Below are 22,982 nucleotides of genomic sequence, written 5' to 3' on the forward strand. Positions count from 1 at the left end.
TAGGATTCTTAGTGCGTCATCTACTATGTGGGTCATAGCCGATTCAGTACTATGTCCTGCCCGGAAACCAGATTGGAATTTATTGAGCAGGTGGAAGGTTGTGATGTGGTTATCTAACTGGCTGAAAACACATTTTTCTAGGAGTTTAGCCAGAGTTGGGATGTTGGAAATTGGTCGGTAGTTATTTAGGTCCGTGGGGTCAGCTGTTTTTTTTTTAGGATGGGGTAAACTTGTCCTGATTTGAGAATTTCAGGAATAGTTCCTTGTACTAAGGAGGCATTAATCTTTGTCCAAAGTGGCAGTAGCGCCGGTATGAGATCTTTGAGGTAGTTTGCAGGAAGGGAATCTAAGAAGTGGTTTGAGGGGTTTAAGGACGTGAGTGCTTTTAGAATATATCATATGCGGTAATAAGAAAGGCGGCAGATGATTTGGATTTGTCTCATCTGCAGACTTGAAATCCAATATATTACCAAAGTGCTTAATTCCGCTGCTTCATTTTCTGAACCGCTGTTACCCTTTAATGAAGCTTTGATGGAGCCCATCCTTGAGATACTGCAAAAGCTGATGTCCTCCGCAGCGATCTCTAGATTAGTGGCCAGAAGGTGGAATCCGGCTCCAAGAGATCCTATGTGTTTATCTTCACAAACCACGCCTGAGAGTTTGGTGATTCGGTGGTCTTGTTCTTCCAAATTGTCATCTGGTGCATTCCCTACTACATCAGTGGACAGGGAATCTAAGAGGATGGCACAGTCTTCTCTGGAAGTATGGCCCTCAATTCCACAAATGCTACTTGTTTGTTGGGGCAATATGTGCCTGCCTTGATGGACTCTGCAAGTGAGGTTGTTCCAAAGATACCTGGAGATCTCCAGGGTCCTTTCTCAGCTATTGAACAATGCTCAAGTGGTGGCCTGCTGCAGACTCTGGCAAGAACCATTGGTTCTTCTGTGGCTACAAAAAGGCATGCTTTGTTGAGGGGGATCGGGCTTCACACCAGATGTTGAAGATACACTTTTGGATTTGCCCTTCTATGGGGCTCAGCTGTTTGGGGCCAAGGCTGATTCTGCGCTGCAGAGATTTAAAAATAGCAAGGCAACTGCAATGTCCTTAGGGCTTCAGTCACAGCCTAATGAGTATAGACCGTTTCAGAGGTTTCGAGGTTTTAGAAGGAACCTGTCCTGAGTAAGAAATTGGCAGCAGGACTCAAACCCCCTTTATAAGTGCTACAGGGGAAGGGGCAGAGGTCATCTGCGTGATTCTGCCTATCAACCAGCCTCCACGTCCTCCCCAGCCAATGTTTCAGGAAAGCAGCTCTAGCTTCACCATCTTAGAGCATGCTTGCCGAGTGGGAGAACAGGTGGCCTATTTTCTGCCTCACTTGTGGACTGTCACTACAGTCCTCTGTGTCATAGACATTGTAATAAATGGGTATGCCCTACCTTTACAGGAGTATCCCGCTCACCCCTCCTCAAGAAAAGGACTTTGCTCAGAAGAACATCTTCTCGTTCAGCGGGAGGTGCAAATGCTGCTTCTAAAAGGTGTTCTAGAGTTGGTTCCAGAGCAGGAACTTGGTCAGGAATGTTATTCCCGATACTTTCTGATTCTCAAGAAGGACGGTTGTTTGCAGCCAATCCTTGACGTCAGGAGTTTGAACTTCTTACACAAACAAAAGTTCAAACTCCTGAACCTAGCACAGGTTCTTCTTGCACTGGAGAAGGAACACTGGATGGTTTCAATCGATGTGCAGGGTGCGTATTTTCACATCCCTATTCTGAAATTGCATTGAAAGTATTTTTGTTTTATGGTGGAGTCTCCGCATTATCAGTTTCTGGTCCTTCCGTTCGGCCTTACTTCCGCACCTCTGCTCTTTCAAACATCTCAGAAGGTTGTGGATACCAGTATTCCCTTAATTGAACGATTGTCTGCTCAAAGCGAAGTCGCCAGAGATGGTGTTGCACCATTTGCAGTTAACAACGCAACTGTTGCTCGGCTTGGGATTTTCGATAAATGTATGAAAATCTCACCTGGAGTCCTCTCAGCACAACTTGTTCATAGAGGCAGTACTGGACACTACAGTAAACGGCCACTACAACGCGGCCGTTTCAACGCATAACCATAACCACGCATGCATTACAACGCATGCGTGGTAACGAAAAGCCTTTACCACGCATACCTTTACTACGAAATTCGTAGTAAAGGTATGTGTGATAAAGTTAAAAGAAATAAAAGGGGGGGGGGGAGGTTGGGGGGGGTCCCCCCCCCCCCCAAAAGCGTGGGATTAAAAAAGAGGGCTTGGGGGGGCAACCCCCAAAATAAAATATAAAAAAACGCACATGATTCCGTCATTTTAAGAGGGATGTGGAGGCAATCCACGTTGTTAGAGGAAACTGAAGGACACTTCCGCTTCCTCTTAGCGACGTAGAACGTCACCAAGGAAGATCGAGGAGAGGTAAGGGGGAATGAGGGGGTGGTGTCACGCAGGGGTAAATATAAAGGGTAGATTTTTAGTGCGATATCCTTTAACAAGAAAATGCCATTAACATGCATAATTTAACAACGAAAATCGTTGTAAAAGTATGCGTGTTAAAGGCATTTTCGTGGTAAAGGATATGCCTGGTGATGGCATTCGCGTTGTAACTCATGCGTGGTAAAGGCATGCGTTACAACGGAATGCGTTGTAAAGTCATACATTCGGACACTACGGTGAGTCATGCTTTGCCTCCTCCTCAGAGACTCAGGACATTCAGGCTATGATTCCGCTGTTTGAGTGGAGATTTTGTTCCAGTCCTGAAGGTCTTGCGCCTGCTCAGTCTGTTAGCTTCCTGCGTCCTGTTGGTCAACCATGCATATTGGTATATGGGGGCTCTTCAGTGGTGCCTCCACAGGCAGTGGTTTCAACACAACAGAGATCTCGAGGAGTTGGTCGAGATCTCCGGAGACACTACAGCGGATTTGCAATGGTGGGGTTTGTCTGGCAACCATTCTCTAGGAAAGCTGTTTCACTCCCAGGGGCCAAAGTGATATTGGATGTCTCCATTGTGGGGTGTGGAGCTCATCTGGGGGATCTGGAGATCAAAGGTCTTTGTTTTCCATAGGAAAGATTGTTGCACATCAATCTTTTGGAATTGCAGGCGATAGGTCTGGCTCTCAAGGCCCTTGTCCTTTGCAGTCAATCAGTTCAGGTCTTAACAGACAATACTACTGCGATGTGGTATATATCAACAAACAGGTAGGGGTAGTGTTATATCTTCTCAGCAGACAAGCTCTGCGGCTTTGGTCTTGGGATCAGGACCATCAGATTTGCATCATTGTAAATCACTAGCATGTAGTTCTGAATGTGTGTGCGGACAGGCTCACTCGGCAGTATGCAGCTAATCATGAGTGTCGCCGCCATCCAGAAGTAGTACAACACATTTTCGGGATTCCTCAGTTATACCCGTTAGCCAATCGTGAGAACGCGAACTGCCTGTCGTTCTGCAGCCTCCAGTATCCAATGCGGGGAGCTTTGGGGGGCACGTTTCAGTTAGATTGGGGCTTCCAGCTACTTTGTGACCCCCCCCCCCCTCATACCCTTGTTTCCTCTGGTTCTGCAAAAGATTCGCCAAGACTTGGCCCAAGTCAAGTTAATAGCCCTAGATTGGCTGCAAAGGGTGTGGTACACTGACCTTCTTAACCTCTCATTGTGCCCTCTGCTTTGTCTCCCTCTCAGGGCAGACCTCCTTTCGCAATTGCAGGGGCAGATTCTACACTCCGACCTCCGGAGCCTGCACTTTCATGCCAAGAGATTGAATGGAGCAACCGGAATTCTTTCTCTCTCCCACCTGTTGTGAATGGTATTTTATCGGCCAGAAGACACTCCACCAAGACTGTATGCTGGCAGGTGGACGAAAATCATTAAATGTTGTGGCGAGAAGTCAATCGACCCTTTGAAAGCCCATTTATCTAATGTTTTCAATTTTGAGCTGTCGCAACTGTTACAGAGTATCTGCCTTATCGGCATTTTTGTTTGCAGGATCAGCCTTCACTTTTTATACCCCCTATAGTTATGAGATTTCTTAAGGGTCTCACTAATAAGTTTCCTCCCACTCTGTTTTTAATGCCTCAGTGGGATCTTAATCTTGTACTTGCATTCCTTATGGGTTCTCCTTTTGAACCCTTGCACAGTTGCCCAATGAGGCTTCTTAACCGAAAAACTATATATTTAGCTGCTATTGCGTATGCTAGAGTGAGTGAGTTACAGGCCCTTCGTTCCAAGTATCCCTTCACATCCTTCCATGCAGATAAGATGGTGCTTCGGACCAGAGCTGCTTTCCTGCCTAAGGTGTGGAGAGGAGTTGGCCTAACAGCTAGGGCGGTCGACCTCAAATCTGGGAACTGGGTTTGAGTCTCGGTAATGACGCTGAACATCCTGTGATTCTGTGCAAATCACTTAATTTTCCTGTGCCTAACAAAAATGAGTGTCCTCATATAACGCAACTGGTGCTATATAAAGCGCTGTGATAACCGATACCTTTGGGTCAAGTTTGCGCTATAAAAAACTCTGGGGAGGGGGGGGATGGGGGTCACTCCGTTCCACTTGGGGCAATTCATTACCTTGCCTACTTTCTACCTTCCTCCACATCAGTCAAAGGAGGAGGAGAGACTACATTCTTTGTACCACAAGAGAGCTGTGAGTTTCTATATGAACAGAACCTGTAGGCTCAGATTGGACTCAATGCTGTTTGTTGTATATGTGGGTAAGATGAAGGGGAAAGCAGTCTATAAGAACTTTATCCAGGTGGATTATCCTGTGCATCAAGATTTTCTATGATATGGCTAAGAAGGAGCCACCTGAAGGTATTAGGGCACTAGAGCCAAATCTTTAACTTCTGCTTTGGCGAGCGGTGTCCCTGTGATTGACATTTGCAAAGTGGCAACTTGGGCCTCCCTCCACACTTTTGCTTAGCACTATTACTTGGATTCGGAAGTAAGGAGAGATGGCCATTTTGCTCGTTCTGTTAAAGGATTATTTGGCGCAGGCAGGCACCTTCCTCTGAGTGTGGAGTGCTTGGGGATTCTGTTCAAAAGGTGAGGAATTCACAGGCAAATGTATCCAGCAGAAAGACCGCGTCGGCTCAGCATCATGTGATTCAGGGCAAATCACTTATTCTGAGGCTGCCCGCGGTACACTCAGTGTGCTCTCAAGAGGGCGGCCACCCTAGTGCCACAGCAACCAGTCTAGTGGTTGGGACCCTCCGGGAGTCCCCAAAGTCCAGCGCGGGCCACGCATCACTTCCGGTGCATCAAAGGGTGGGGGCAAGGTACTTATACCTGCCCCCTCCCATCTGGCTTTGCTTTTGTGCCTTCTGGTCACCCAAAAAGTGTGCTGTTACTCCAACTGGGTTGTTTTAATTGGGTTTCGAGCACAAGTGCTGACAATGATCACAACACATTGCATTCATATGTAAGAAGGGGCAGGTAATTTTGCTCATATGTTTACTCCATGTCCATAAATCCAAAAGCATTGGCAAACCTTTTTGCCACTCTGGTATACCCTTAGCTGAAGCTGTCCATGGGCTGCATACGCTGAGGTGGGGGTATCGCAGTCAGACTGATGGGTTGGAGGCAATAAGGTCTTGAATGTAGCCGATGATTAGGAGTACCCTTAGGGGCCCTCAGGCCTCACCCCCCTGTGGTCAGACCTACCTTTGTCTAGGTTGAGGTGAGGAGGCTCTCCTCGTGTCTTCACAAGGACATGAAACAGCTTAAATTCGATACAGGTCATAGGACTCCTATGGCTGAGAGGGACATGCCTACGTGCCAGCTCTGGCGGGGTGGGGGGGCCATCGGTCATTAGTCTCCAACCCCTACCTGCCCAATGACCCATCCCAGGGGGTCCATATTTCACTTGCTGGTGCGGGCACATGGATATCAGTTTGAACCCTCGAATTTGGGACTCATCAATGGGGGTGGGGAGGGGGGTTTAACCAAGGGCTTGGTGATCCCCTAAATGTAACTGCAGATAATTGAACACAGTGCACCTGGATTATATCACCCAGAACTGTGGTTACAAAGAGAGCAGTAGTTTTAGATTCTCTATGGGGTAATATTTCTTGCCAGCTGCCATATCCAGAGCTGTGGTGGAATTACAGGACGATCCGGAGGCTGAATGGTACATAGGGGTACCCTCTTCAGGAGCACAATAGGGGTGCATATGCCAAACAACCCCAGGAGTTTTTACGGCAGGACCCTGGAGGAAAACGATGGCAATCCGCTAGTCCTTCGGATGGTTGGAAGCCTGAGCAACCGGGGCTTGCCTGGACACGCTCCGCCCCTAATAAGAATGCTACTCTCCTTCCTGGCTCTGACCCAAAAAATTCATCTATAACTGATAGTTGAAAAGTATTGCTGATTATCTTTACAAGAATCATTCAGCTGGAGAGTCTAAACTAAAATCCTTGCCCGAGTTGGTTGGAAGCTTTCCTGAACAGTTAAGAGCTGATATTATCGAAGAGCTCAGAACTTACCCACAAAGCTGGACAATTGATATGCTACAACAGCACCAGGCACTAAGGAGCCTTTGTTGGCACAGGTACACCCCTGGACCTCTGTTGATCCATGCTTGCTAATCGAAACTGCCCATATGCTAGGAAACATGTGCCAAGGTCATGCATTGAAAGTAGGAGACAGTGTTGTTCCGTTAGAGCCATAAATCCTAATCCTGAATACACAATGAAGTGGAGACGGCTGCCAAAAATTTAACGATGGAGGATGACTTTGTATTGATTTGTAATGAAAAGAAGCTGAAGAAACGTTGCCAGTTGAAGAGACCCAGCCAGATACTTCAAGCCACAAGGGAACCTAATTTGCCCCATTTGGTAAATCCTCCACCACTAATGCGGTTTCTCATTTTTCAACAAAACTCCCAAAATCAATCAAATGCCAAATAAACTGTTGATTAAGTGTAATTCCGACCATGCGCTCCTAACCATTTACCATTAGATATTGTACCTGCCTCCTCTTAATTAGCTTTGGTTATACCAAAAGGAAATGCAAAGGAGTCACTCCTGGGAGGTAGACAAACACAATTTGTCACATTTTAATCTTTCTCTTGAGGCTGATCAATAAACCAGCATTTAACCCTAAGCATATTATCCTCTGCTTTCATACTACAGAGCATCCTACAAATCAAAGTGATGTGCAGTCTCCGAAATTAGCTATACGGTTGTATGCCGATGTACGTCTCTTTCCTCTGCCCTAATGGTCCAAAGTGGAAAGTTATCGTATGGCAATACATGCGAACCGTGGTGTACCTTTGACCAATTTAAACTAGATCTGATCCCAAATTCTCTGAAGGGCCCCATGACATAGAACACGCATAATTTTCTCAGTTTGATTTACACTAGCAGGTTGTGCCCTTTCATCCCCCCCACTCTTTCTCCATACCCTGTGTCCAATGCTGGTGCAATTTTTAGGGGACCAGCCGTTCTAAATCTCAACCCTGTCAGTTACATATTGACAAGTCAATCCAATGTTAGTTTGCACCCAGTCATAATAGTATTATTGTATTTCAAGTACATACGCTATATAGCATAACTCTTGTTAGAAAATATTCTTTGAGTCTGAATGTTTTTTCTGTTTCCATTTATCTTTTATTGTTCTTAGACTTTTAAACTTCCATCAAAAATCGAAATTCGTTCACAATGATTTATTGCAGGCTGACTCGTTTTGTCTCCTTTGGGACTTCATCAAGGCTGCGGATGGCAAATAAATACATACAAATACGACATCCAATATTAAGAACACAATTACCTTAAAAACATTGTGTAAACATAGTGACTTGTCAATAACCGACACATCTCATCTTAGGAAATGTGATTAATCTTTAAAAAACAGGGGTTCCAACCATTACACCACTTCCTCGCTACATTATCCCATGAGCAAAAAGATCGGAGTATATTTATGATACCAATATTGCAATATTCAAACAAATGCAATCATACCTCACTTTATTTTAACAATATCCCACGTGCAAGCTTATCAAAGTAGTATATGCCTGAAAATCCATATTACAATACGTTGCCAGAATTCAATACTTAATTACCAAGATCTTAATTCCCATACAAGTAGTAACTTTTTAAATGACAATCTTGATGTTATTTCTATGTTCCATTCTGCGCCGAGGACAGCCTCGAAATAAGACTGAAATATTCTATTGGTTGCCCAAAATAACTAATTGAAAAGACTCCTTCTAAAGTGCATTGGCAGAAAATGAATGGAGCTGTTGATTACCGAATTGCCGTCCTGTGCTATGCACCTCCGTGCCTAGGTTGCTTTGTCCAGTAGGGATTTAAAGATTCCATGTGATTTTACGAAGCTCTTCAATCTATTTTCTCACTCTGCAAGAACGAACAAAGAAATCAACTAGTTATCATGATGTTGTGTGTTTGTTGCCCATGAAAGCCCTCTGGGCATCCCGAGCATTGCCCTCTGGCTAGGTGCCACTTGACTCGCATTTTAGCGGGGGGGGGGGTGTATTTGAATGCCCCGACCAGTAGAAGAAAAATCCAGCTCGGTTGTAATACGGTGGAGTACATGCTCCCCGTTTTCTGTCTAATAAAGGTGAAGCGAGGGCTCAAGTAGGGCTTCGCTGGAGACCGTATTAGTTGGGTATGAGAAAGGAGGGCACCCACAGGCTACAGAGCGCTGTGCAGGAGTGGGTATCCAGAGACTCCGGTTTGATGGATGAATGCCTCCACCGAGATCCATTGTAATAGTGTAAGGGCTCCTAGAGTGTGTTGTCTGTGACACTTCCGGTCTCTCATGGCTTTCTGTCTGTGACACTTCCGGTCTCTCGTGACTTGCTGTATGTGACACTTTCTGTCTCTCATGGCATCCTGTTTATTTTTTCCAGGATTGTGCTGACCTAGTGGCAGACATAGCTGTGCCGGATGAGAAGGTGTTCAGCAACATCACAAAGGGCGTCTTACACAGGTGAGTACGGGACCCACCGACAGCTTGAGTGGCACACTGGCGCTTCACAGGGCTCCTCTCAGTGGAAGTGGACAGAGCAGCTGTTGCTTACTGTTCTTTGGGGTCACAGTACACTGGGGTGGCTGTTATTTCCCACTTGCGCTGAGTGCAAGATGGCCCCTTCTGTTGAATCCTTTAACATGGATGCCTCCTTTCCTTTCTCCACCTCCAATGCACGGTGCCACTTCTTAATTTCTCTTGTTCTGGGTGTATTCTGCACCCTGCTGTATTTGTATCTGTTTGTGTATTCACAGTACTCTCTTTTGTGTTTTTTGTTCAGGGTGTGTTTCATTCCCTCCTGTTAACATTCTTTTACGTTTGAATCATTCTGTCTACTGCTGTTCACAGTTATGTGCTTGTTCAGTGTTTTTACACATTAATCTTGTTGCTCTCTTCCTGTTTTCCAGGTTGCCAGCAGTCATGGCTCAGAACTTGTCTGTTCCGTTGGCGTTTGCGTGTCTCTTGCATTTAGCGAATGAAAAGGTAGGTGGTCTCATTGGAGGTTCCCAGAGGGTAAAGTTCTAGACTATGATCTACATTGGAAAGGGTTAGTGGGTGCTGCAGATCCCTTACACCTTGCAGAATGTGAAATGAATAACTAGTAGATGGTGATGTACAGGGTCGGACCAGCCACTCCGACTCTGAACTTCCCTGGTAGGCTGGTGGCTGCTTTCAGACCAGGATGGGCTGCACTTCTGCCCTCATGGTCCCATTCTAGCCACAGCCTCCTGAAGTGTTCGACTGGTTTGAACATTTTTCCCAGGGCTGATCATGGTTTCCGGTTGCGCCCTGGTGCTGTACCAGTACTACTCAAGCAGTTGTGATCAGCGGTATTGTAGAACTAACTCTTCATTCAGTCTGCTGCCTTCTTCTTGCCTCCCACCTATAGGGGAACTGGGGAGTCCATATTCATATATGGTAGCTCCATTGGCACCTCTCTGTCCTTGTAAACCAATCTTATGGCACTGGCCATGCTGGTTAGAAGATCTTTGAGAGTCAGTTTCTCTGCAGCCCTGGCAAGCCTTAGCTAACCAGCCGACTTCGGAGATTATGTCCTCCATCAAGACCCTTCTGCCCAGTGTTACCAGGTCATTCCCACCTAAATGCAAAATAACTATTGTGGGCGGAGGACTGTGTCTATTGAAAAGACCCGTCACAAAACCCCTAAACTGACTGAGGCAGAGGCCCTCTTTTCCATGAAAAGATACTTTGAAACCATCCTGCTCAGCTCTCTGTCTGTAATTACCTGAAAGGAAAACAGATTTCATACGCTGTATTTAACAATGACCCACATATTCTGTGTTCCTTTGTCTTGCGGTTTTAACCGCCGTTGCGAAGAATCTTGCTGTTGTGGCGACGGCAGTTTCCCCCCTGCGTAACAGGTTTGAGAAACTGAAAGCAAACAAATAAGACAGGCATCAGTCCACAATTGTATTGTACCTTCACAACATGTGCATCCGCACATAACGCTTATAACTATTAGAAGCCCATCGTCCAATATTCTTTACGCTACTGCTATGCAACCCCCTAGCCGTTGCCTCTGTGGCAGCCCCTATTCTGAATGAATGAGTCCCAAAGTCCTTTGGATTCAGACCTGCCTTGCCGATCGCCATGGCCAATACCCTTTTAAACTGGAACATGGTAAGTGGGGTACTGTCCGCATGTAGTAACAATGTCCCACCTACCGCACTACTCCTCTGTCTGAGGTAAGCTTCTAGGTGCATCACTGGGCAACATGGATTGTTTTGTGCCGTGTGAAGTACCACCCCTTCACCCCAGCTTCCTGATCGGTTTTTGATTTTTTTTAATGGTTAGTAGCAAAGCGTCACCCTGTATCTTCACGTGCTCCAGTAGGAGTCCACCGTGTACATCCAACTTGTTGCGTGCCACCAATTCCCCCACCCTGAATGCCCCATAGAAAGCTAATGCAAAGACAGCTCTGAATAGTAATGCCTCCCCTATTGAACTGCAGATGGCGCCCAAGCCCGTTAGCAGAGCATTCAGCCGCTCCAAACCAATCGGCTGCCTGGTGTCAGGAGCAGCCCCCTGGATACGTCGCCACCCCTTCAATGCCTTTCTTACAATTAAACTATTTGTGGGGTCTTTTGTGTCCCTGATCTGTGCAAAGAAAGAAACCACTGCTACATGTCGCCGCGGAGCGCCCCTCCCTATTCAAATAGTCTAAATACAAGAGGAATGCACTCTACTTATGCCAGCTATCCGCCCAGTCCTGCCCCAAAAAAGTGCAGTAAGACCAAAACGCCCCTTTGTAAGCTTTCCTGGTCCTGGGTGCTAGGCTAGCAGCCACAAGGTTCTGTAGTTGGGGGCACCAATCTGCCAGAGTACTTCCGGGAAGTGTGTTGGTGCTGTCTCTGCAGATGGTAGATGTTCCCTGAAAACCTGCATCTTAAAGCGAGAGAGTGCGTCAGCAGCATTATTCAGCACCCCCGGGACATGTTTAGCCTTAAACTGTATGTTCAGCTTCATACATGACAGCCAGCACTATCTCTTTCAACAGGCGGAGAATCATTTTGCACCGTGCCGCCTGTTGGTTGATGCATTCGACCACTGTCATGTTATCAGACCAAAAAATCACCGATTGATTTCGCAGATGATGGGGCCAAACAGTCAATGCCACCCAAATGGAAAACAGTTCCAAGAAACCTATGTTGGCTGTTAGACCACTCTCGACCCACCAAGCCGGCCACTGTTGCGCCCACCCACTGGTTCCAGAGTATGGCACCAAACCCCACACTGCCCACAGCGTCAGTTCATAAACCTAACTCCGCGGCAGTAGTGGGGGGACCGGGCCACACTACCCTGCCGTTGAAACCCTCCAGAAATGCGATCCAAATCCGCATGCCCTGGTAAACCTCAGACGACAGTCTTGTGTGATGTTTTTCTTGGAGGCCTGTCAGGGCCTGTGAGATGGAACGTGAGAATGGTCGTGTCGTAGTTATTACCCGTAGCGCAAAGTTCAACTGTCCCACTGCTTGTTGCAGCTGGTGTAAGGTTACTTTATCTTTTGACAGACATTTTTGCAGTACTGCTCGAAATTTCATTATTTTTTCTTTAGGTAACCTAAAACATCCTTGTGCTGAGTCCAATTCAATGCCTAAAAATTCTATTGTGGTTGCTGGACTCACTGTCTTCCCTGGTGCCAAAGGGACCCCAAATGTATGCATGAGCACGCAAAATTCCTCCAATGCCCCTGCGCATTCCCGGAAGCCCGCCGACCCCAGAAAGAGAAAGTCATCAAGATAATACATGACAAATTGGTGTCCAGTCACCTGCCTGAAAACCCATTCCAAAAATGAACTACATTTTTCAAAGTAAGCACAGGAAACAGAACAACCCATGGGCATGCACCTATCCATGTAGAATTTTCCTTGAAATGAAAAACCTAACAGGTGGTGATCTAAAGGATAAACCGGCAGCAGCCGGACTGCGGATTCAACATCGGATTTGGCTAGCAAGGCCCCTGGTCCCAAAACCCTTAACATCTCCACCGCCTGGTCAAAGGAAGCATATTTTACGCTGCAGAGTTCCTCATTGATGGCGTCATTTAAAGAATTGCCTCTAGGGGCTGATAGATTATGAATCAACCTGAACTCCCCCTCCTCTTTCTTTGGGACCACCCCCAGGGGGGAGCAGACAAAGTTTGGCACAGGGACGAAGTCAAATGGACCCGCTATTCTACCCAGTCGCAATTCCTTATTAATTTTTTGTGCTGCCACCCCTGGGTTTGATCTTACCGACAGCTGATTTTTGCACTCTTGTGTCCCTGTGTAGTCCCCAACTGGGATCCTAAAACCATACAAAAACCCTTCCTGTAACATCCTAGCTGTGGCATGATCTGGGTACCTATTTAAGCAAGGAGTCATAGCAAATATGTCAATGGGTGAATGCGTTACCATTTTTTCTTTTCCTTATTGTTTCTTCCTCCCTGAAAAGGCATTCCCTTTTTTAAGGCATTTAGACTCTGGGTGAGAGGGGTGATTACATATGGAGCATGCGTGCCTGCATTTACAAGTGCCTTGGTCTCTGGTGCATGTCTTTCTATTGAAATCCCAGCATACTCCTTTTGCCCCCATTCCCTATACCCGGGGCCGTGCCCCCGGTTTATGTTGGCTGAAAGGACTGAAGTGTGACCCTTGCCCCAAATTTGCCCGGCTGCCCTGGGCCAAACTGGTCAAACCATGAGATAGAATCCACCCGGTCCCATGTCAGTGAAGGGTCAAATTCTTTCGCCTTCCTGAAATTCATGTTGTATTCTTTCCAACCTACGCCACCATATTTATCATGTGTCATCGTTACCCTGCTCTGGTAACACGCCATTTCTGCTTGCAGATTAGGTGAACGTTCAGCTATTATGGCCATAAACACTGAGAAAGCCCTTATCCAATTGGTCAATTTCTCCTCCACCCTGAATCTTGACATTTCTACCCGCCACTCACTGGGAAGCATCCAATCTTTTTGCCTCTTAGCATACTCCATTTCCCTGTTATCAACAAGTAAAGAAAACATATTGACATACGCACCAGATCATATCAATTCCCTCACTTTGCGTGTTACATGCCGTGCTAAATGTTCCCTCCTGGAGGGTAGCACCCCCGCGCCCAACAATGGCAATGCCACCTCCTTACCTATTGCCCCATCTCCCGCTGGCTCCACCATCTTGTCTTTTCCACTGTCGCTCTCCTGCAGCGCTGGTAGGGGTTGACTGGCCGTATTCGGGCCTGGGCTCGGCTCCCCGCTCGGGGCAGCCATAATCCTCGCCACCATTCTTTTTGCCTCTGCCAGTGGGTCCTCCCCTACTTCTTTGGCACCCACGGAAAGTGGTAACATCCCCCCCTTTCCTAACCAAGGAAGGACTGCCGCTATCTGTGAAGCTAATTCCAGCGGGATCTGCCCAACCTCTGCTGGCGCTAAAACCGGGACCGGGCCCCAGGGTTCTGGACAGGAACATTTGGGCATGATGTGGGCACCACCGGGATCACAATTGGTACCACTGGGATAGCTGCTGGAGGCACCGGACTTGGTACAGGCACAGGGGTCACTGGGACATTTGGCGCTACATCAGGAATAACTATAAGGCTCTCCGGTATAACTGGCAGACCTGAGGTACCCTCCCCATGAGGGGTCTCCCCTAAAGGTTGCCCTGCTTTTGAGTCCTGGCTCTTCACCTTCTTGCTTCATACCCACTTGGGGGAGTGCTTCTAGTTCCCCCCTGGGCTTTGGGGGCACTATTGTCCGCTTGGGCCTGCTTGATGGCCCACTCTGGTCATCCACCTTCTGTCTAAGCTCCACCAGGCTGTGCCCCATTTGCTCTACCTTTCCCCATCTCCTATCCATTGTCGCCATCCTGCGCATCATAGCTTCCAACATATGCTCCATGCGGGAACGCTTGGCCCCCCGTTTAACAGACATCTTTTTACTTGAGCCCCAAAGTGTCAGATAACCCACGCACTGATCGGTAACTACTCTGCAAGCACAACGCTATTCGTCACCGAACTGGGACCCAACCAGGTCCTTACCTGTACGTTGGGGGTACACAAGCTGGCCGTAAGCACCACGCAACGGGGACCGCACCACACCAGCTAGCCTGGGTGGTTGGCGAGCGAACTCTAGCCCAGCGGCCCACAGAAGCAGTGAAGTGCAGCCCTGCCTGTGTCCCCTCACTGCGACACTGTCTGTCTCGCATCCTTGTCTAGCGTGATGCGCACCCCCTCAGTATTCCTACGGTGAAAATCCAGTTAGCATATGTATTGCATAATTAACAAACCACAGTCTTTGTTAAAGAAAACGGGGCTCCCCTGATGCAGTAAATGTCTTCTATGAGGACCGGACTCATACATTTTAAGAATTCTAACTGAACAGAAACCATGGGAATTGAACCTGTAACCTTGAGAGTAAGAGTCTCACACCTTAACCATTAGGCCACAGTGACTCTCGCCCAATGCTCCCACTCTGTAATGCCCTCTATTATTTTATATGGCATGCTATTATTTTACCCTGCCCCCAGGACCCCTGAATTTAAAATTTTAATAAAGGTGCTGGCTGGCCACACAGGGACTTGAACCCTGGATCCTCAATTCAAAAAGAGATTGGTCTGAACACAATCAATGAGCAATTGAACCTGTAACCTTGAGAGTACAAGTCTCAGACCTTAACCATTAGGCCACAGTGACTAAACAATTTAAACTCAAAAGCGATCTAACTGAACAGAATCAAAGGGCATTGAATCTGTAACCTTGAGAGTAAGAGTCTCAGTCCTTAACCTGCTCGTACCTTGTCAGCGCGTGCGCGCCCCCTACAAAAATCCCCGGGGCTCCCTGGCCGCTCGAACCGGTAATTGCTGCTCCGATGATTCTCCTGCCCACAGTCTTCGTAATCAGCAGTGCTCCTCGCGGCCCACGTTCCACCGCAATCCTCCGTCGGGAAAACGCCTCGGTCACGTAGGAGAGCTGCCAGCTTCGTCCTCGCTGAAGTCACCGCGTCGGGCTATATCCAAGGGACAGGAACTGCCGACAATAAACGCAAAGACCTGAAAAACAAAACAAAGTGCAACAGGCCTGAGAGTCAGACTCCCGCGCTCCCCGGCCTTTTATCACTACTACTGGGGCAAGCCGGTTCTAACCGGCCCGCCCCCTGTCCCCCCTTGACCCGGAAGCGCCTTAATCGCTTCCGGGTCAAGGGGTAGCCCCCGCCAGCCAATCCCCACCGCGGCGCGTCCACCGCGTCATACTGACGCAGTGGAGCGCGCCGGGCCCGGGACAGAAGGCGGGGGGGGGGGGTAGGGGGTCGGCGCCCCGCCATACTTGCGGCAGAGCCGATACTGGCCCCGCCTTTCTCATCTTGATGTTAGATGGCAACAAATCAACTGTTTGAGTAAAGAAGAGGAACCACGGACTCGAAGTAAAGAGGCACCATGATAGAAACTTTATTTTTACAATAACAAGTCTGTGGACTCCTCTTCTGTGCACTGTTACTGAAGTGAAGATTACAAACACCAAAATAAACAAGCACTGTTTATAACGTTCCAGTTGTGACGTTGGATAAAATGCATTTCATTTTTTGATCTTGAGCATTGTTTATCTTGATTATTTTGGTGTTTGTAATTTTCACTTCAGTAACAGTGCACAGAGGATGAGTCTACAGACTCTTGTTATTGTCAGTATGTAGTAGGCACTTGTTAGAGAGTGAGTGCCATCCACTGTAGCACGCTTTGTTTTTCTAAATTTTGATTGAATAGAAAGTGTTGAACACATAGCAAAAATATTTCTTAAGAGTGTGCCTCTCCATTTTTTGATTAGAAACTTTATTTTTCCCACATTTGAGCCAAATATCACTGCACACATACAACCAATTGCTGCTAGCCAAAAACATACTCCGTGGAATGAGTTGTAGAACACCACACCATATTCCATCTAGTCTTTAATTGGTAAAAATCGGAATGCTTTGGGCCGCAAGTAAATATTTTAGTCCTTAAAACGGCGCTGATTTGCCATATGTTGCTGTAGGAATGAATGATCTGCACAGTGCTGGGATGCCCTTGGGTGGCCATGCGCTATATAAGTGTGTATTCATTCATTCATTCATTCACAGTGCAACTTCTTACTCTTAATATGGTACCTAGTTATGATTGTTAGGGATCTGGTAATCTGACCTCTTAAGGTATGCTTAGCTGAACTTGGGGAGTAAAGCAAAGTTCTCGGGTGAACAAGCTCATTCCTGTAAGTTCATGAAACATTTTCATGTACTAGAAGTTTACATAGAATTAAAAACACAAGGAAAACCCGAGGCAAATGTTTTCTTAACAGTGAAACTGATGTGATAGATGTTATCTATGGAGAATTTGGGCCATGTAAGGTCAATACAAGTAAAACAATGATTTTAAGAGGATGGCTCATCTATTATGTATTTGTGTGAAGGAGACTGGCTTTAGAATGTGAAAATATTGCAAATGAATTTCGTCGGAATAAGACAACCCACTACAGTCTTGGAACACGACACTTTGCTGTTAATGGCCCCTCGCTTTATATCTCATTTGTACTATAGTTCAGGCCACTTTACTTTAAGTATGGCTTTCAAAACCACGAGAAACTCCTGATCCTTACTTGGATGCTAATAATTGTACTGTCAGAATTGTTTGCAAGCCTATATTCCTACTGAAATTTCATATCTGTGCTGTTTTACATTAACTGGACGTCTAATGGAGGCACCTTCCAACTTGACATTTGGTCATAGAGCTGAATCGAAGATTATCCTGCAGACTGTTTAGGAAGATTTCGTTTTAGACACATGCTCTGTCAGCAGGCAGGTAACCGGCAGGCATACCCATAATGCAGTTCACAGGTGGGAGGGGAATCAATACTGTTCAGGATGGTCATTCACTACAAGGCCTACAACACTGGCTCTTGCTCCTCACAAAACTTGACTGTGGGTTGCGGTGTCCGATAGGATTCCCAGGTAATACAAGCAGTGTTCGGAAAGCTACCTACCGCCTTAAAATATTTTACTATTAATTTCTGTTTCTATAGCATGTGATTCACGCAGCCCAAATGTTTTTACTTATCTGTAACGCTGATGTTCGGTAGGGATTAATGCATCAAACCCAATGATTTGAGAATTGGACCGGAGTACTCAGCTAATCTTCGCAATCCGATTTGAATGTCTGAATTGATTTAGTATTGGTAAGGAGTTCTGGTTGATATCACAAGGGTTTTGACTGGACAGGCCCCAGAGACTCCATCTGTGGGTTTTTTTCTTTCACATAGATTTTGTAAGTATATACAGACCTTTATCCGCATTTCACGGGTATTCAGGGGATGTGAATCTATCCTGCACAAGCAGCAATGCCGAAGTTACAAATATGTGGTAGTCCTCTAGGGACTAGACTTTAGCCTGCTATTTACAATGTTCAACATCCTGGTCACAATGTCCCTGGCCAAGGTTTTCTCTGAACCCCATATTTTCTCTTCCTTGAAACCTGTATTTTTTTGCAAGGTGTTGATAGGAAATCTCTCAGACAGTTTTTGAAAGTCTCTTTTTATTTCCTTCTTTCCAGAATCTGAAGTTGAGCGGAGTGGAGGACCTCTCGGATGTGCTCGTCACACAAGGGAACTGAGGCGCAGTCTTAGCAAAAGAGTGTTTGAAACAATGCGGAGCTACAAGCGTTGGGTGCAGCCATGATGAAATCTACAGCTCTTGAAGACCATGGCACTCCTCCAATCCAAGGACTCCCCATCGACTCTGGTCGTCCGTATCTCACACCTGCTCAGATCAGCTGTATACTTTGGAATCGTCTCCCACTAAACACCTCATGAAATCTATGTCTAGGCTAGATACTGAGCAAATGTAGAATGGCTGCCAAATGACGTTCTCAGTCTGATTTGCAGCATTTATTTGTGCTTCTTGACATTTCCAAAACAAGGATTGTGCAATCTGCTTATTTGATAACCCTAAATCCTCGATTATGAACACTGATTTTTTTCCACTGCAGAACCTAAAAATGAACTGTCCCAAGGGGTACCATGTGAAAGCAGGCCACTCCTTAAACAACAGTCCCTCCGAATGTCTTGTGTTGACATGCACTCTTACTTAACAGCAACCTGAAAGTGTCCTCTGCTGGCTTTAGGCCCCGGGGTGTGTGTGTTCTGGTGGCGTGAAAGCCTTTGAATTGTCTCATAGCGGCACCTGTGGTAGTCTTGTGCCCTATGGTTCCCCCAGCAGCCCTTAAAATGCCCGATGGCACTACCTGTGGAACCGTCGTTGTTTTTATGGAGGCAGCAACGGACCTAGGGCTGTCTATGGAATGTTGGAGACGTACCGGGGCTTCTTGGGGATTGGGTAATAAAACTGTGGAATCGTATGAAATACTTTATGAAAGGCTTTCTATTCCTCACCTTTTTTTGTTGCCCTCTAGCCTAACATTCGAAGACTATTTTCTTGTGTAAAAAATACTTCTGTCCCTTTTACGATTTCTCTGCCTTGTCTTTGCTCTACATCTATAAATGTATTTATGTATTCGAATTTTCCCAACTTTTATAAAAGATTTTTACTCTGAGGCAACATATTTGTATAAACAGGTTTTATTGTTTTTATTATTTTAACAATTACAATAAATCAGGAGAACTATCTTTTCTTTCTACGGACTAATTAAAATTATAAGGATTATGTGCGCTAGCCTGGCTCGATGTTAATATTAATGATTTCTAAAGCACGCGAATACCCTGGGGTGCCTTGGCACTGAACTGGGACATAACCCGGAGAGGTGGAGATTAGTTTAGAAATAACCAGGTTTTCAATTCATTTCTGAAGGAGAGAAGAGAGTTTTGCCTCTCATGTGTGCAGGGAGTGTATTCCATAGCTTGGCCGTGCAGTAGCCAATACTACGGCCTCCCCAACTCGCAGTTCAGATCCTAGGTACCAACATTTATCTGGCATTGGTAGATCTTAACTGTCTGCCTGGGTGGTACCATGAGAAGAGGTTTTTCAGAGGTACCGGTCCTATCTTATTCACTGCTTTATAGGCAAGGCAGAGTGCCTTAAACTTAAAACGTTGCGCCACAGGCAACCAGTGGAGCTTCTGAATCTCCTCTTTGATTGGTACTTAGGTATATTCAGTAAAAGCCTGGCTGCAGCATTCTGCACCATCTGAAGTTTTTTCAGATGTTGTTTCTGTAGCCCGAGGTATAGGCCATTACAATAATCTAATTTTGATAGCACCAAAGTTGTTACAACTGTTTTCCTGAGATCTTTGCATTACCTTTTTAAGTTTCCTTATCAAATAGAATGAGGCTGAAACTGTGGCATTGGAAGTTGGTGAGTTTTCGGTCTATCGGCACCCCAAGATTTTTGGCCTTTTCTACTGGATTTGGGAGCTGTCCATTTTCGGCCGGCGACCATAATCCATCCCATTTCAGTTGAAGATTACCAAAGATCATCACTTTGGTTTTATCCAAGTTCAGCTTTAGACAACGTCTTCCCATCCAGTAGCTGATTTCCCGCATGCATTTTTGAAACTGTGTTGCAGGGGATAATGTGTTTTTGTATGGCGCGACCACAATCGGAGTGTCGGCGTATGATGTCAAATTGAAACCAAACTGTTGTATTAATGTGGCTAGTTCTGATACGTTAACATTAAACAAGGATGGGCTTAGCGAAGAGCCCTGAGGGACCCTGCATGGCAGTACGTATGGGGTTGCCTGAAACTTATCCAAGGTCACTGTCTGTTTTCTATTCTTCAAGAATGATATCAAGGAAAGAGCATGGTCCTTGACCCCTATGTGTTCAAGACATTGAAGCAGTGTATCATGGTGCACTGTATCAAATGCCGCTGATAAGTCGAGGAGAATCAGCACAGCGGCACCACTTATCCATCACTGCTCTGATCTCCTCGGTGGCCTTGATAAGAGCTGTCTATGTGCTATACCCTGGACGGAAACCAAACTGAGGGGTCAAGTAGTCAATTTTCTTGAATGAATTGTATAAGTTGGGTGTTCATTATTTTCTCCACCATTTTTGCCTGGCAATCTGGCGATAATTGCAAATTATAGATGTCTAGATTTGCTTTTTTTAAAAAAGAAGAATGGCTGCTTCTGTAGTAGGGGATCTCTGTGTATAGTCATAATCATGTGAATAGTCCTGCTCATGTGCGTGGACCCCGGAGCAATCGCAATAGTCTCTTAAGTTGTCCTCTTCTGCAATCCTGCATAGACACTTAAGAGAAAATAAAGACAAATAATGCTGCCTGAAATAAACAAGGCTACTCTGGCCAGTACTTCCTTCTGAAGTGAAAAAGGATAGCCAGATAATACGGAAATGTAAACCTTTTGCTAAGTTTCACACATAGAGAAACGCCCCTTCACAAAAATCCTTTGTCATGATAGAGAGGAAGGGTTGGACAGACAAGCCCCCATAGGCTGCCATTATGTGTCTGTAAAAGGATACAGTGCCTTTAAGGAACCCTCCAGAGACCCTCAGTATCCCATGATGCACAGCCAAAGGCTAGCTACTTTCAGTTTTTTTTTCCGGCTCCTGCTAGCAGGACCCTGGTGCATTGAGCTCTACCTTTAGTAGTTTATCTTCAAATATTTGAGCTTTTTTGATAATTTGAGTGTTTCACTCGATGTCTGAGGCCTTTACCTTCCTTTTGCTGTCTTTTTGGGGCAGTTCAGCCACTTTTTTCTTGTCAAAATGCCATATTTATTTTACAAGTGCCCAGAATGTGGCAGGAAGAAGGCCAAGTCGGACTCTCACAGGGTTTGTATACTCTGTCTTCCGTCATCTCATGTTCCTGACTCCTGTCTCATCTGCAAGTCATTCTCCAGGAGGACCCTGCGTGACAGGGAGAAGATTTGTCTTCAAGGCCTGGAGCAGAGAAGACAACAGGCTGCAGGTGGGACATCTGGGCATGGAGAGAGCCTTTCATCTTCCACAACCCATGCGTCTGCCTCTGGGGGCTCCCCAGTCGAAAGAAGGCTCAGAAACTACGCAGGTCCCGGTCGAAGGCGTCAACGTCGGGTATGACTACCATATGCTCCCCGTCGACCCAGGGCTCTGGGTCTAAACGACATCTAAGTTCAACGTCGAGACCTCGGACGAGGTAGACGTCTGACTTAAAAAATGACGTCGACACATCGTCGTCGATCTGTGTCCAGGAGGCATCGGCGTTTGCCGTCAAGGCGACTTCGCCGTCGACGCGCAGGTCGCCGTCGACGAGAAGATCAACGCCGTCGAGGGGAAAGTCGACGTCGAGAGGAAAGTCGACGTTGAGAAGCCTGTCACCCTCTGTGGTCAGTATCTCCACGTCTGGGAGTTCAAGGTCAAGACGGCGTTGACGTTCACCGTCCAGGGGCACCGCTTCCAGAGCTTCTCTTCGAGGCCTGCCTGCAAGTGGAGGAGGGTGATTCATACTAAGGACTCAAAGTACTCCAGGACCTATTCTCCGACCAGGTCACCGGAATCAGCACGGCCTGTGGCTCCTCGTCAGTCGCCGCTGCGACCTAGGATGCCTACTCCTCCTCCTCCTCCATGCCTGCCGACGCCGCCGCTGCCTCCGACGCTTCCTCGGCCGCCAGCGGCTCCACCTGTGCCAGTGGTCCCGGCAGTGCCAAGAAGGCCAAGATCGATCCCTGCCGAGACATCGCTCTCGTAGCCGACACCGGTCTTCAACCAGATCACGTCATCGTCACGAGCGGTCACGTTACAGGTATACTAGGGACACAGAGTCCTCTAGTGCAGGAAGATATTCGCCGACTGTTGGATTCCCCACCTCCGAGGGTGTCACCGGTCGATGACATTACCACGTTTCAGGAGGTTCTGGTAAGGGGAGCGGCGAAACTGGGTATTGCACTGTCCGTGCCTACCCCGTCAACGTCTGTGATCTTTGAGACGCTACAACGGAAGCAAATCTCTCGTCCTCTGCTTCCTCTGGTACCCGGTTTGGAGGACCTGGTGCTGGAGTTGTTCCTGACGCCTGCCTCAGTGAAGTCGTCTCCCTCGAGACTTCAAAAGAAATACAGGCCCTCGGACTCGGACCCTGCATTCCAGTGGGTGGATCCCCCTTCAGATTCAGCTATGGTTGTGGCAGCGAAGAAGCAGCACGCTACGGCCCCTTCGACCACAGTTCCACCGGACAAGGAAAGCCGTAGACTTGATTCAGCGGGAAGAAAAGATTGCAGCTACTTCAATGAAGGCAGCGAGCTCGACGGCTCTCTTGGGCCGGTATGACCGCTCCTTGTGGGAGTCTTAGTTCGTGGAACTCCTGCCTACAGAAAAACGCGAGGACTTTCAGGAGGTTCTCAATGAGGGTCTGATGGTCTCCAATCAGATCATCAGTGCGACTGCGGACACCTCTCTCTCCTGGCAGCTCATGGATATTGTCATGGTGTGACTCTGCGGTGCCATTCATGGTTGCGTCTCACCTCCCTGAAACCGGAGACCCAGCAACGTATCGCTAACCTGCC

General features: G+C 46.9%; 1 protein-coding gene across 2 annotated transcripts in view; it reads left to right on the forward strand.

The window, feature by feature from the left end:
* Positions 1–19,151, forward strand: part of NCAPH (non-SMC condensin I complex subunit H) — a 414,052-nt gene extending 394,901 nt beyond the window's left edge. For both annotated transcript variants that reach the window (XM_085634348.1, XM_085634347.1), the window contains exons 16-18: positions 8,891–8,970; positions 9,417–9,492; positions 18,080–19,151. In XM_085634348.1, coding sequence (XP_085490474.1) covers positions 8,891–8,970; positions 9,417–9,492; positions 18,080–18,139 — 216 coding nt within the window. In that variant the 3' untranslated portion in view covers positions 18,140–19,151. The remainder of the gene's footprint in view (positions 1–8,890; positions 8,971–9,416; positions 9,493–18,079) is intronic.
* The last annotated feature ends 3,831 nt before the right edge of the window (positions 19,152–22,982 follow it).

Source organism: Triturus cristatus, chromosome 11 (genome assembly GCF_964204655.1).
Source record: "Triturus cristatus chromosome 11, aTriCri1.1, whole genome shotgun sequence".
Lineage (NCBI taxonomy): Eukaryota > Metazoa > Chordata > Amphibia > Caudata > Salamandridae > Triturus > Triturus cristatus.